Source organism: Schistocerca piceifrons, chromosome 2 (assembly GCF_021461385.2).
Source record: "Schistocerca piceifrons isolate TAMUIC-IGC-003096 chromosome 2, iqSchPice1.1, whole genome shotgun sequence".
In the NCBI taxonomy this organism is placed as follows: Eukaryota; Metazoa; Arthropoda; class Insecta; order Orthoptera; family Acrididae; genus Schistocerca; species Schistocerca piceifrons.
This window is the reverse complement of record NC_060139.1, coordinates 983,834,953-983,850,775: the sequence shown is the minus strand read 5'-3', so window position 1 is coordinate 983,850,775 and position 15,823 is coordinate 983,834,953. Positions and strand designations below refer to the sequence as shown.

Sequence of the window (15,823 nt, the reverse complement as noted above, 5' to 3'; positions counted from 1 at the left end):
ACGATCGGATCATTGAAACTGCTATCACAAACCTTTACTTGAGTAATATCTCTTGAAGAGTATTAAATGTGACTTCCTTCAAGTATTTGCTAGCTGCGGGCCGTCACTTGCACAAAATAAATCGGACTTACTCAAGTCTGAAATTATTTCAACAGGAATAATCATACCACATCTACGAAGTTTCAATATCATGCTGCTGCTTCAAATCCAAAGTGATGTCTCGGTGAGAACTGATTTATTGAGTGTCGAAGTAAGCATGTTGTTTAGAAGATTGTTCCAATAATTACATGGAGTCCCCGATCGGAGTTTGCTACTTTGCGTAGCATTGTCTTCTCACAACCTGCATCGATGTTACAAACATTTCTTCATTAATGGAAAGCTAGTGTGGGACTGAATGTAGCGATAGTCCCAATCTTATTGCAAACAGTTTGAAAGGCAAAGAAACGCAGGCGTTGTGTTTGTTCCTCTTTGTCGATTTTCAGTGATTGTGTGCCACTAGAGGAGGAATGGTTGCGAACGATACCTCCGGCCAGTGGACAGAGTATTCGTCGTCGGCAGGTCGCTTTTTACTCTCCCTCTCGAATCGCTTTTCTCGAAAAGGGGTTGTCTTGAAGCAATTATACGCACCCCGGGGAACGCTGAAAGAGCAGTTTTCCCCCCGGCTTCCCGACCTGTCACAAACGTCCTCACGGAAAGCTGGCTTCTCACTCGGCCGTCTGTATTTGGCCGTCGTCTCTTTCAGCAAAAAAGGAGAATTTCCCTGAGCGGAAGGTCACTGACCTCCACTCTGGGCGACCTTTCCCTCCACCGTCCACTCAACTTTGTTGTAAGAAAAAAGAGACACCAAGAATTTTTACCTTGGTTACGACAGAACTCAGTTAATTAAGCTAGAAACGCTGCTAGTCCTTAATGGTTGACTGAAACGAATTTCATTATCTTTTCAGTATTTTATTTAAGTGAAAAGCGGAAATGTCAAACACTCCAAGTACCATTATTCCACAAAACATCTTTTCAGTGCTACTGTACAGCCTTTATTCTGTTAAAATCCCTAAACCTTTTCCAAGCGCCAAATAGTGGCAAAAATGTTGCTAACATTTACCACTAGATGGAGTATGGTCTCTGAACCAAGCAATGATTTCTTCTGAAGTTCCATGCGTCAAGGTCTCCTCGTCCAGTTAACGCACAGTTTGTGTGCTAAGCCGAGGTAATGTAAGCTTTTGTTTCTATCAGTAAAATATACCTATAATGGATTGAGATAATATGGATCTCAAAAAAAGTAGAAAGAGTAAGAAGGAGTGTGATCAAAACCGTTTCATATGCATCTATCTGCAAGAGGTATTGAAAATTTTTACTTTTTGGAAGATTAAACTAGAAGAGTGTCATTGTATTCAAAAGAGGAAAGGCCGTGGCTGATGTATGCCATGCGGTATCTCCTCTGAAATACCAGCCTTCTTTATCTGTTGCTAAACGGAGTGACCTGTGGACGATGCTGCATGTCATTCTTTCCTCAAAAACACAAGGAGTTCCGCTGTATACTTTGCAACATCTGACCCTCAAGAATGGTATGGAAGAGGAAATGATAACTTTCTACTAACGGGCGCGTGGAATATCAGAGCTTTGGAGGTGGTGGGGAAGCTTCAGAATCTGAAAAGGCTCAGTCTAGCTTTAATGAGGGTTACTGGAGTAAAACTGAAAGAAGACAAAAATTTCTGGTCAGACGAATATAGGGTAATACCAACAGCAGCAGAAAAGTGTTAAATGCGAGTAGGATTAATTGTGAAAAGGAACATGGGACAGAGAGTGAGTTACTGTGAACAGTTCAGTGGTAGCGTTGTTCTCATCAGAAACCACAGCAAACCAATGCTGACAACAATAGTCAGAGTATACATCCCAACATCGCAAGCAGAAGATGGATAAAGTATATGAGGATACTGAACGGGTAATTCAGTATGTAAAGGGAGGTACAATCTCTAAGTCATGATGGACTGGAATCTGGTTGTAGGGAAGGAGTAGAAGAAAGGGTTACGGGAGAATATCGGCTTCGTACTAGGAATTAGGTATATAAAACACGTCAGTATCCGAATGAAACATCGTATCAAAATTTGAAAGCAATCTATGACAACTTTCAGAGATATAAAAATTTGAATATGGGCATGGGACAAGGAATGAGAGAGGAGAAAGGCTAATCGAGTTCTGCAATAAATTTCAACTAGTAATAGCCAATAATCTGTTCAAGAAGCACAAGAGGAAGGGGTATATTTGGGAAAGGTCGGGTGATACTGTACGATCTCGGTCAGATTACATCATGATCAGAGATTCCGAAATCAGATACTAGATTGTAAGGCGAATCCAGAAGCAGATATAGACTCAGATCACAATGTAGTAGTGATGAAGAGTAAGTTGAAGTTTAAGCCATTAGTGAGGAAGAATCAATATGTGAGGAAGAATCAATATGCAGAGAAGTGGGTTACGTAAGTACTAGGGAATGACGAGATATGCTTGAATTGCTCAAAGGCTGTAGACACAGCAATAAGGAATAGCTTAGTAGCCAGTTCAGTTGAAGAGAAATGGATATCTCTGAAAAGGGTCTTGGAAAGAAAAACATAGGTGCAAAAATGGTAACTGCGAAGAAACCATGGGTAACAGAAGAAATACTTCAGCTGACCGATGAAAGAAGGACGTAGAAAAACATGCTCAGGCAAATTCAAGAATACAGAAATACAAGTCGCTGAGGGATGAAATAAATAGGAAGTGCAGGGAAGCTAAGGCGAAATGGCTGCATGAAAAATATGAAGAAATCGAAAAAGAAATGACGGTCGGAAAGACTGACTCAGCATATATGAAAGTCAAAAGAAACTTCGGTGAAATTAAAAGCAAAGCTGGTAACATTAAAGAGCTTAACGGGACTGCTAAATTCAGCGGAGAGAGCGGATCGGTGGAAAGAGTACATTGAAGGTCTCTATCAGGGGGAAGATTTGCCTAAGGTGATAGAAGAAGAAACATGAGTCGATTTAGAAGAGAAAGAGGATCCGCTATCGGAATCAGAAGAGAGCTTTGGAGGACTTAAGATCAGCCAGCCGGCGTGGCCGAGGGGTTCTAGGCGCTTCAGTCTCGAACTGCGCGAACACTACGGTTCAGGTTCGAATCCTGCTTCGGGAATGGATGTGTGTGATGTCCTTAGGTTAGTTAGGTTTAAGTAGTTCTAAGTTCTAGGGGACTGATGACCTCAGATGTTAAGTCCCATAGTGCTCAGAGCCATTTGAACCATTTTTGAACTTAAGATCAAATAGACCAGAAGGGATAAACGACATTCCATCAGAATTTCTAAAGTCGTAGGGGCAAGTGGCAACAAAACGACTATTTAGGCTGATTGGAGAATGTATGAGTCTGGCGACGTAACATCTGACTTTCGAAGAAATATCATCAACAAAATTCCGAAGACTAAGAGTTGACAAGTGCGAGAATTATCACACAGAAAAATCCAAGTTGCTGACAAGAATAATTAACAGAAGAATGGAGAAGAAAACTGAGAAGACGTTAGATGACGATGAGTTTGGTTTTAGGAAAGGTCAAGGCGCCAGGAAGGAAATTTTGACATTGCGGTTGACAATGGAAGCAAGACTGAAGAAAAATGAAGACACGGTCATAGGATGTGACGGCCTGGAAAAAGCTTTCGACAATGTGCTCGTAAAATGGAGCTAGATGTTCGAAATTCTGATAAAAATTGGGGTAAGCTATAATGAGAGAGGGGTAATATACAATATGTACAAGAGCCAACAGAGAATAATAAGACTGGAAGACCAAGAACGAAGTGCTCGGATTAAAAAGAGTGCGAAACAGTGATGTAGTCTTTCGCCCCTACTATTCAACCTGTACATGGAAGAAACAATGATGGAAATAAAAGAAAGATTCAGGAGTGGAGTTAAAATTCAAGATGAAAAGATACCAATGATACGCTGATGACAGGTCTATCGTGAATGAAAGTGAAGAAGAATTACATGATAAACGGAATGGATAGTCTAATGTGTACAGAATGTGGATTGAGAGTAAATCGAAGAACAACTAAAGTAATGAGAAGCAACAGAAATGGGAACAACGAGAAACCTAACATCTGGATTGATGGTAACGAAGTAGGTGAAGTTAAGGAATTCTGCTACCTAGGCAGCAAAACAACCAGTGTCGTACGGAGCAAGGACATCAGAAATATACTATCACTTATCACCGGCAAAGAGGGCATTCATGGCCAAGAGAAGTAAACTAGTACCAAATATCGGCCTCAATTTGAGGAAGAAATTTTTGAGAATGTGCGTTTGGAATACAGACTGTGGGAAAACCAGAACAGAAGAGAATCGAAGAATTTGAGATGTGGTACTACAGTTTTAGACGAGTGTTGAAAATTATGTGGACTGATGAGGAACGGGGAATGTCAGCGCAGAATGGGAGAGGAAAGTAATATGTGGAAAACAAAGAGGAAGGACAGGGTGATAGGACGTGTGTTAAGACATCAGGGAATCACTTCCATGGTACTAGAGGGAGCTGTAGAGGGGAAAAACTGTAAAGGAAGACAGAGATTGGAATACATCTAGCAGATAATTGAAGACGTAGGTTACAAGTGCTACTCCGAGATGAAGAGACTGGCACAGGAGAGGAATTCGTGGTGGGTCGCATCAAACCAGTTAGAAGACTGATGACTTAACAAAAAAAAACAAAAAAAAAAAAAAAAAAAAAAAAAAACAAAAAAAAAAAACAAAAAAACAGATGCAGCAGACTCAAAAGCTCATTCATATATTCACGATATAGGAGTTGCACTCTTTACGAGACACCCCGTTGCCTCAACGTTAAAAAAGATCCAGTGGAAAAGGACGTAAAACAAGAAGAAACACAAAACCAGAACGTCTTTCGAATAGCTATAGTGATATTTGGGACCTCCCGAAACGATGAACACACAACGTGTCTCGAAATATGGGACGAACATTGTGCTTGACATGGTGAGTTGATGAAATACATCCGGTTTAAACGAAAGGGCGATAAATGAGATCTGCTTATTATAGTTCTTCGCTGACGTTGCTTTTGGACGGCTGAGTAATTAAATAAATAATTAATGAAAACGACAGCATTCCGTTACTTATTACAGCACGGCGCTGAGAATAGGCGCATTTTCTGCAACCCGCAGCACAGTTCTTGCTTAATAAACGCAAGGAAGGCAAACGCTTATTGGCAGCATTGGCTTCAGAAGCCAGACCACCTCCTCGATGGTGGTATTGAAATATTACAGACTCGCTCTGGGGTCTGTGCTGTTCCGTCTGTGAGGCAAAGACAATGTGTGTGTGTGTGTGTGTGTGTTGGGGGGTGGGTGGGTGAGTGGGAGGGGGGGTGAGAAGGGGGAGGAGGATGGAGATGCTACACCGCCGCGAGGGGCAATTCCGCTTGAGTGCCGCCGAGGGATTGCGTGGTTGACGAAGTCGCTACGCGAGACTACCTATCTCTTCCAGATGTATGTCTTTTCCATTCCTGAAGATTGAATTCACTCTTAAGAACAGTTCAGGCGGTCAGCATTTTGAGAACTCTTTGACGTACCGTGCACTCGATAAGAAAACGAAGATAAGAACTCCACGATGGATAAAATAGCATAAGTTCGCTTGAATGAAGTGTAGCCGACGATATATCTAGAGACAAAAAAATGGACGAAATAGTTCCCACCCCTACGTCATAATCCAAGCAGCCCCCTTAGATTGTTTGCAGATGACGCTGTAATTTACCTTCTAGTAAAATCATCAGACCATCAATTCCAATTACAAAATGATCTAGAGAGAATTTCTGTATGGTGCGAAAAGTGACAATTAGCACTAAACAAAGAAAAGTGCGAGGTCATCCACATGGGCATTAAAAGAAATCCGATAAATTTTAGGTAAGGGCTGTCAATTCGGCTAAATGCCTAGGAATTACAATTACGTACAACTTAAGTTGGAAAGATGCATTTACTCATTAAAGTAGTCCGGATATATTTAGCAACAAAAAGGTAACGTATCTGCTCGGTTTACTGTCGAACTGCTCGAACGGCTACAACTGAGTGGCAACGGGTGAGCAGTTTTACTACAGGCCTGTTTCTTCTCTTTGCTGGATCCCTAAGTTGGCTGCAACCTTCGGGAGAAGGGTGCTTCGAAACGCTATCCAGTCATCCGGATTCAAAAGTTCCCAGTTGTTCCACGGTTTCACCATCAGTATTCAATAAATAACTGCCGTGTTGCTACATGACAGTGCTGACCATCTGACTTCAGGCCAGTAGTTATATAAAGCTTCTTCAACTCTGGCCACAGTTAGTCGGCTTCAGGTACAACACTCACGTACGCCATCGCATGTCGAGTGGCCCGCTAAATCATCTTATAATGATACAACAGTTGCGCGGGAAACATAGCAATCAATATTCGCGCACTTTTATTTTCTCCAAGGAGTGTAATCATCGAGTGGCATGGCATTGAATATGGCATATCTGGGAAAAATCGTGGGCTCTCTTGTCACCTCACTGAGGCCCTTTATCTATCTAAACAGCAAAGCGACGGAACAACACGGACCAAACTTAGGACTGAAATATCTCGCTATCTCAAATGCCAAATATTGCAGTGCAGCTGGCCCACTGCTAAGAGTATATTGCAGGTCTCCGTGAGGGAAGCCACATAAGTCAGTGGGAAGCACTGACAAGTACCGCTGGATGGCTTTGGCTAACTGATATTAGAGTTCTGAACTTCATGCACAATAATTAATACAAAAAATTACAAAAATCCTGTCGCCATGTGGTCTCCTTGTTATGTCATCAATCTAGAACAGCAAATGTGTTTTAGATGTGTCATTTCAAATCTTATAGAAGTCTTAACTTTTATTTTTAGATCTGAAGACCACTGTTTGAGTCCATCGAAACTAGTAACGTTTAAAGATAACTATGATGTGTGGGGAAAGATTAATAAAAAATTAACTAATTTTGTCCACCGTAGTTTTATTATACAGGGTGTTTTTGCTAAATATGACGAAACTGCAGGAACTAGTCCGTCAAAGGAGAAGGAGCATGCCGAATTCAGAAGAACGCAAAATCCCCAAGACTGGCTAAGTTTCACGGAAGTTCGAAATTTAGTGCGGACGTCAGTGCGAGACGCTTTTGATGGTTTCCACAATGAAATATTGTATCAAAATATAGTATAAAACGCAAAGAGATTCTGGTCCTATGTAAAGTACACCAGTGAAAAAAAAAAAAAAAAAAAAAAAAAAACAGTCGATACCGTCACAGCGCGACAGCGATGGAAATCTTACCGATGATGGTGCCACCAAAGCGGAGTTACTAAATACAGTTTCCCGTAATTCCTTCACGAAAGAAGACGAAGTAAATATCCCAGAATTCGAAACCAGAACAGTTGTTAGCATGAGTGACATAAAAGTAGATATCGTAGATGCTGCGAAACAACTCAGATCACTTAAGAAAGGCAAATCTTCCGGTCCAGATGGTATACCAGTCAATTTCCTCTCAGAGTATGCAGACACAACAGCGCCTTTCTTAGCAATCGTATACAATCGCTCACTTGACGAAAGGTCTGTTCCTAAAGACTCGAACGTAGCATAGGTCACACCAAAATTCAAGAAAGGAAATAGGAGTAACCCACTGAATTACAGACCCGTATCACTGACCTCAATTTGCAGTAGGATTTTGGGGCATATACTGTACTCGAACATTATCAATTACCTCGAAGAAAATGGCTTATTGATACAAAACCAACACGGATTCAGAAAATATCGTTCTTGTACAACACAGCTAGCTTTTTTATTCCCATGAAGTAATGAGTGCTGTCGACAAGGAATCTCAGATCGATTCCAAATTCCTAGATTTCCAGAATCTTTTGATACCGTTCCTCACAAGCGACTATTAATGAAACTGCGTGCATATGGAGTATCGTCTTAAGTTGTGTGAGTGGATTCGTGATATCCTCTCAGAGAGGTCACAGTTCGTAGTGATAGACGGTAAATCGTCGAGTAGAACAGAAGTGATATCTGGCGTTTTGCAAGGTAGTGTCTTAGGCCCTCTGCTGTTCCTGATTTATATAAATGAACTACGTGATAATATAAGCAGCCCCCTTAGATGGTTTGCAGATGACGCTGTAATTTACCGTCTAGTAAAATCATCAGACCATCAATTCCAATTACAAAATGATCTAGAGAGAATTTCTGTACGGTGCGAAAAGTGGCAATTAGCACTAAACAAAGAAAAGTGCGAGGTCATCCACATGGGCATTAAAAGAAATCCGATAAATTTTAGGTAAGGGCTGTCAATTCGGCTAAATGCCTAGGAATTACAATTACGAACAACTTAAGTTGGAAAGACCACATAGATAATATTGTGGGGAAGGCAAAACAAAGGCTTCGCTTTGTTGGCAGAACACTTAGAAGATGCGACAAACCCACTAAAGAGACAGCCTACATTACACTTGTCCGTTCTATGCTGGAATATTGGTGCGCGGTGTGCGTTCCTTACCAGGTAAGATTGACGGAGGACATCGAAAAAGTGCAAAGAAGGGCAGCTCGTTTCGTGTTATCGCTCAGTAGGGGTGAAAGTGTCACTGATATGATATGGGAGTTGGGGTGGCAGTCGCTGAAACAAAAGCGGTTTTCTTTGCGGCGAGATCTATTTACGAAATTTCAATCACCAACTTTCTCTTCCGAATGCGTAAATATTTTGTTGACATCCACCTACGTAGGGAGAAATGATCATCATAATAAAATAAGAGATATCAGAGCTCGAACGGAAAGATTTAGGTGTTCCTTTCTTCCAAGCGCCATTCGAGAGTGGAATGGCAGGGAAGTAGTATGAAAATGGTTCCATGAACCCTCTGCCACGCACTTAAGTGTGAATTGCAGAGTAACCTGTAGGTGTAGATGCAGAAATGGTCGTGTGTTTTGGGACCATTGTTTTTCACAATATATATAAATGACCTAGTAGATAGTGTCGGAAGTTCCATGCGGCTTTTCGCGGATGATGCTGTAGTATACAGAGAAGTTGCAGCATTAGAAAATTGTAGCGAAATGCAGGAAGATCTGAAGCGGATAGGCACTTGCTGCAGGGAGTGGCAACTGACCCTTAACATAGGCAAATGTAATGTATTGCGAATACATAGAAAGAAGGATCCTTTACTGTATGATTATATGCTAGAGGAACAAACACTGGTAGCAGTTACTTCTGTAAAATACCTGGGAGTATGCGTGCGGAACGATTTGAAGTGGAATGATCATATAAAATTAATTGTTGGTAAGGCGGGTACCAGGTTGAGATTCATTGGGAGAGTCCTTAGAAAATGTAGTTCATCAACAAAGGAGGTGGCTTATAAAACACTCGTTCGACCTCTACTTGAGTATTGCTCATCAGTGTGTGATCCGTACCAGATCGGGTTGACGGAGGAGATAGAGAAGATCCAAAGAAGAGCGGCGCGTTTCGTCACAGGGTTATTTGGTAAGCGTGATAGCGTTACGGAGATGTTTAGCAAAGTCAAGTGGCAGACTCTGCAAGAGAGGCGCTCTGCATCGCGGTGTAGCTTGCTCGCCAGGTTTCGAGAGAGTGCGTTTCTTGATGAGGTATCGAATATATTGCTTCCCCCAACTTACACCTCCCGAGGAGATCACGAATGTAAAATTAGAGAGATTAGAGCGCGCACGGAGGCTTTCAGACAGTCGTTCTTCCCACGAACCATACGCGACTGGAACAGGAAAGGGAGGTAATGACAGTATGACAGTGGCACGTAAAGTGCCCTCCGCCACACACCGTTGGGTGGCTTGCGGAGTATAAATGTAGATGTATTAACCTAAGACCGGAAATGCGTTGGCAGGTATGTACAGTTACTTGAGGTGGAGATAAAATGTCTTTGACATTCTAGGTGTCAGTGATGGAAATCACACATGATAAGAAACCGGGCAAGTAGGAATGTTCTGTCTGTAGTATTGTTATAGCTTCACACCCAAATGAGCAGTAGTGGTGTCCATAATGGTGGCGCACTCACACGTCGGTACTTGAGGGCGTTCGCATCACTGCTGTTGACGACTCTCTTCGCTCATGGACAGCATTACTCCTGACAGTGGAAGTAAAGATGGCTCTGAGCACTATGGGACTTAACATCTATGGTCATCAGTCCCCTAGAACTTAGAACTACTTAAACCTAACTAACCTAAGGACAGCACACAACACCCAGCCATCACGAGGTAGAGAAAATCCCTGACCCCGCCGGGAATCGAACCCGGGAACCCGGGCGTGGGAAGCGAGAACGCTACCGCACGACCACGAGATGCGGGCGGGAAGTAAAGACAGCACATTCCCACTTGCTCGTGTGTTTTCATGTGTGCTTTCAATCATTGAAACCTACACTGTCAGATATCTTTTATCTTCAAATTCATGTGAGAGTACCTCCGTTGGAACACATTTCCGATTCTATGCCCATATGATCTTTTTTGCTGCTTATCCTCTCAGGGTTTATTTTCTGCAATGTGTCCATGCTTAGCAAAATCAACCTGTATTACGGACATCTGTGCAACATTTTATTCGGATTGGAGATGATTAGTTAGGAACTACTGGTCCTCTTGGTGTGGAATGATTCCTTAAGAAGTTTGTACTGCTCGTGACACGTTGGTCAGTTAACGACGTCTGTACTCTTGGTGACACTGTAACTTGAGCGTGACAGTCGTTGTGTGTGTGTGTGAGCAGGTACGAGCACGACGTGGACAAGACGATGGTGCAGCTGCGGATCGAGACGCCTTCCGGCCGTCCTCTGGGCGCCATCAACTGGTACGCCGTGCACCCCACCTCCATGAACAACACCAACACGCTCGTCTCCAGCGACAACGTCGGCTACGCCGCCATACTCCTGGAGAAGCAGTTCAACGGCGGGGCCATGCCTGGCAAGGTGAGCTAGCACGTCTGCTTAACTTAGGGTGGTGGACCACTGGAGCACGTGGCACTACTCGCACCATCGCAATCTCTGCGACGTCCGCAGTGGAATAACGTGAGCCAGGCTGCATTCGCGATCCGACCATGTGTTCTTAAAGAATCGTGGCGACGCTCTGTTTACCCTTCCTGTAGTCAACCCACTAATCCATCGACACTCAACAAGCTCCAGCCAACCTGACGAGTCGCTCTGCATTTCCAGGACGCCTCTGGCCAACCACCTTTAGATTCAAATGGTTCAAATGGCTCTGAGCACTATGGGACTTAACATCTGAGGTCATAAGTCCCGTAGAACGTAGAACTACTTAAACCTCACTAACCTATGGACATCACACACATCCATGCCCGAGGCAGGAATCGAACCTGCGACCGTAGTGGTCGCGCGGTTCCAGACTGTAGCGCCTAGAACCGCTTGGCCACCCGGCCGGCATCGAGTTTGGTACCAACAGCGTTTAGTTGAAAGCTGAACGTCACTGCCACTCCTGTTATGCCCAAAGACAGCAGTATTTTACGTCTTCTGGCCCCGCCCTTAGTAATTTTGTGAATGTGAACAGCTGTAATAGCGCTCTAACCTGTATAAACCCACTGACGTTGCAGTTCTAGGAGCAAGTATCAAGCTTGCTGCCTCTGCTTAGACGTACTTCTTCATGACCATCTTCTGCTGTGGCGCCTTACAACAGCTTCTAGGGTGTGGATGGAGTTATCAGATCAGTTAATTCTCTGAAGTGGGACAGCTGCCTAGAGCGTGTGCAATTTGCAGGGCTCTAGAGCTACTATTCAGCACCGGTAACATTTTCGCCTGCTCTCTGCACTGTATCTCTGAATTCCTGAGTGCCTTTGATGGCTCGCAACAGCCTTAAGCGTAACAGTGTACAAGTCATTAAGTCGTCAATATATGACACACTACAGAATACTCAGTACAACATTAAAACAGTAGGAATATAACGAATGCCGAACGTTAACCTCAGGGCAGTGGACAGTTGATACCGATACTGCGCTGTGAGCCTGGAACAAGGTTTCTCTCTTTGTGCAACGGGAATTATGTGTGGACGCGACCGAAGGTATCAGTACATGTACAGTCCTCAAAGCTTCGTTTCTAACCTGCAGCTGGTGGCAGAGATCGTTTCGACCCGAACATTATTGTGTTGCGATTCACAAATACTGCGTTAATGAATGAAACGAAAGAGTGTCTCATTAAAGGAGTAGCGTAGCACTTCTTAATATTACGCCAAGCTGCGCGAACACTGGAACGACCTCACCATAATCCTCGTAGTTTACAGCATGGAAATGGCCATCGGAAGGTAACCTCAATTCATAAGAAAACTTGACCTCATATTTTAAGGAGAAAAAGGCACAGTTGCAAGATAACACCCCAAGTAATAGATGCCGCACGAAAATTCTGGCCATAATTCTGACACTACATAGCTGCGACATTCTGAAGGCACAGCTTAACAAACATGGATGCGCACCGGTTGCTCATCACTCGCTCCGACCCGCAGTGGCGGATTAATGGCCGAGTGCGAAGCACTGTAGAGCGGAGTGAGTAAGAGGCTTATGAAATACTGTTTTGACACTGGTAACAGGCTTCGTTCATTGTGTCGGAGTGCTTCGTTTCTAACCTGCAGCTGGTGGCAGAGATCGTTTCGCCCCGAACATTATTGTGTTGCGATTCACAAATGCTTCGTAAATGAATGAAACGAAAGAGTGTCTCATTAAAGGAGTAGCGTAGCACTTCTTAATCATTAACATCGCAGCTGTCCGTTACTTAATTTGTATTCTAAAGCTGGCACTGTTAAAATGAAGCACGACTGCAGGAGATGCGCTATTCTTCAACGTGATTCGCATGTTTAAATTGTAAGTCGAATATCACTACCTCCATTTCATAACAATTCTTCAGCTGCTTAGGTTTATTCATTTTAGTTTTGCAGCGTATATATAACTGCACAATATCAATACGAGAATAGTATTAAATAATACTGAACGCATATGGGGGTGAGGCTGACATATCACGTACCAATTTTCGTGATCAAGATATCTAAATACATTGGGCAGATGTTCCAGTGACACCGCTCCCCCTCCCCTTCCCCTTCCCCTTCTTTTCCTCTTCCCTCTCCTTACGCGTCCTATACGAATGAGAGGACTCTGGTTGTCAGTCTGCAGTGCAGTCTTCACGCTCGGGCATTAGGTGGCTGTAATTGGCTGGAGCGAGTGACAAACAATAGGTGCGTGCTAAAGTTCAAAAGCTGTACTATCAGGTCATTACTGTACGCTATCAGAATTATCGCCCAAATCTTCGCGCGCGATCGATTACTGGGGCTCATTTCTTGTAAATGTACTTGTCTTATCCCTAAAATATGAGGTTAGTACGCAGCGTCCCCAGACAGACAACATAAGCATCGAATTCAGCAAATGGAAATACGTCATCAGAATACCGGAAACAGAGTGCCTTTGCCTTGTTTTCAACGGGGCCAACTTCATCCCAATTCTGCCGCACGGGAGAGTCGTTTGTTGGCCAACTATGTTTCCAAGTATCAGCTGGCAGTGAGTCGTGCTTGGGTAGCACAGTTGGTAGAGCACTTGCCCGCGAAAGGCAAAGGTCCCGAGTTCGAGTCTCGGTCCGGCACACAGTTTTAATCTGCCAGGAAATTTCAGTTCACTTACTTTTTTCGCTATCTGTCTCGTTTTCATTTGACTACCCCTTATAGGTATGATACTAACGAAAGGTACGAGTGGCGGACAATGAAACAAGCAAATAATCCTTATAAACATAGGTCAGGAAACCAATGGATTTCCCGATACGACGTATATCGATGAGTCAGAACATCATGACCATCTGTTTATTAGCGTGTTGTTCCACTTTTCAAACACAGTGCAATAGAGATTCTGCTGGCAGGGATTCTACAAGCCCTTGACAGGATTTCCGAAGTATGTGGCACGAGATGACCCGAAAACTACGGGTGCCAGAATGAGATTTCACTCTGCAGCGGAGTGTGCGCTAATCTGAAACTTCCTGGCAGATTAAAACTGTGTGCCGGACCGAGACTCGAACTCGGGACCTTTGCCTTTCGCGGGCAAGTGCTCTACCAATTAAGCTACCCAAGCACGACTCACGCCCCGTCCTCACAACTTTACTTCTGCCAGTACCTCGTCTCCTACCTTCCAAATTTTACAGAAGCTCTTCTGCGAAACTTGCAGAACTAGCACTCCTGAAAGAAAGGATATTGCGGAGACATAGCGTAGCCACAGCCTAGGAGATGTTTCCAGAATGAGATTTTCACTCAGCAGCGGAGTGTGCGCTGATCTGAAACTTCCTGGTAGATTAAAACTGTGTGCCGGACCGAGACTCGAACTCGGGACCTTTGCCTTTCGCGGGCAAGTGCTCTACCAAGGTAGGAGACGAGGTACTGACAGAAGTAAAGCTGTGAGGACGGGGCGTGAGTCGTGCTTGGGTAGCTCCGTTGGTAGAGCACTTGCCCGCGAAAGGCAAAGGTCCCGAGTTCGAGTCTCGGTCCGGCACACAGTTTTAATCTGCCAGGAAGTTACGGGAAGGTGGTTTACGGGCACGCAGCTGGCGCCAGATATGTATTGCAATGGGTACAGATCAGGCACATTTGCTGGGCGAGACATCAGTGTGAGTTTACTATAATGCCCCTCAAACATTGTAGCACGATTCTGACTTTGCAATACGCACAGGTATCCTGCTGCAAGAGGTCATAGACGCAGGTGGAGACTTCAAGCATGAAGCGATGCAGGTGGTCCGCAATAATCTTCACATAGTTCGCTGCCTTCATGATGGTGGTAATCTATACCACCACAGATCCAATAGAAGCCCAACTCAGTGTACCGCATACCATAATTCTGCCCTCACTGGCCTGCATCTGTCACGCTGTGCATGTTTCTTGTAGCCATTCACCTGAATGACGGCGTGTAAGGACCCACTAACGACCTGCAGGTACAAGAAATGCGATTCATTTCACAGGCGACGAGTTACCATTTATCCACGGAAAAACCTCACTGATGCTTTACTCACTGCAGTCATAACAGACGCGGTCGTTCGATTAACACAGCAACACGTATGGATCGTGTGATGTGGAGCTCTATGTTCAACAATGGCCTTTGAACGCTGTGTTCCGAAACACTTGTGCCTACACCACCATTTTACTCTGTCGTCAGATTTGCCACAGATCGCTGCCCGTCCTGGATTTCACAGTGGGGGATCCTCCGACCTCTACGTTTTGTGGTCAGACGTGGTCGCCCAATACCATGCTGCCGGCTCGTTATTTCACTATCCTTCAACCAATTTCCATAGATGCTCACGGCAGTAGTGCTCAAAAAGGTGACCAGCTTTTCCATTTTAGAGATTCTCGTTTTCAGCCACAGCGCCACATCAATGTGCCCTTTGATAAAATCGCTTACATCAGTGGATTTCCGCATTTTCGGCCCATATTTTCGCTATAATGACTGGCGATTTGTTTCTCTTCCGTTTACATTCTTTCCTTTTCACGTGCTCGCAACACCACTAGGAGGCATTCACCCTCGCTGTGGGCAGTGGTCATAATGTTTTAGCTCACCAGTGTATGCACAAGGTGCAGTCATGGCAATTTTGTTACACTGTTAGTGCTTAAGGCTACAATTTGGATCACGGTGAAAGCATGCGTAAGTGGTACATGCAAGGTGGTGCATTGGCACACTTTCATTTGGATGTTCGAGAATACGTAGCGCAAATCTTTGACAGGTTTAATAGTCGTGGCTCTCCAATACCTTGGCCTCCCAGGGCCTCAGACGTGAACCCGTTGGAATTTTTTTTGTGTGGGGATTGCGTCGGTGAACTCTGGGAACGCATTAAGGATGGTT

The 15,823-nt window shown here is 44.0% G+C and overlaps 1 protein-coding gene across 2 annotated transcripts in view; it reads left to right on the top strand.

Annotated features, from left to right (window-relative positions):
• The window catches only part of LOC124775058 (neutral ceramidase-like), a 486,227-nt gene that overhangs the window by 329,312 nt on the left and 141,092 nt on the right, over positions 1–15,823 (top strand). For both annotated transcript variants that reach the window (XM_047249851.1, XM_047249852.1), the window contains one exon: positions 10,730–10,928. In XM_047249851.1, coding sequence (XP_047105807.1) covers positions 10,730–10,928 — 199 coding nt within the window. The remainder of the gene's footprint in view (positions 1–10,729; positions 10,929–15,823) is intronic.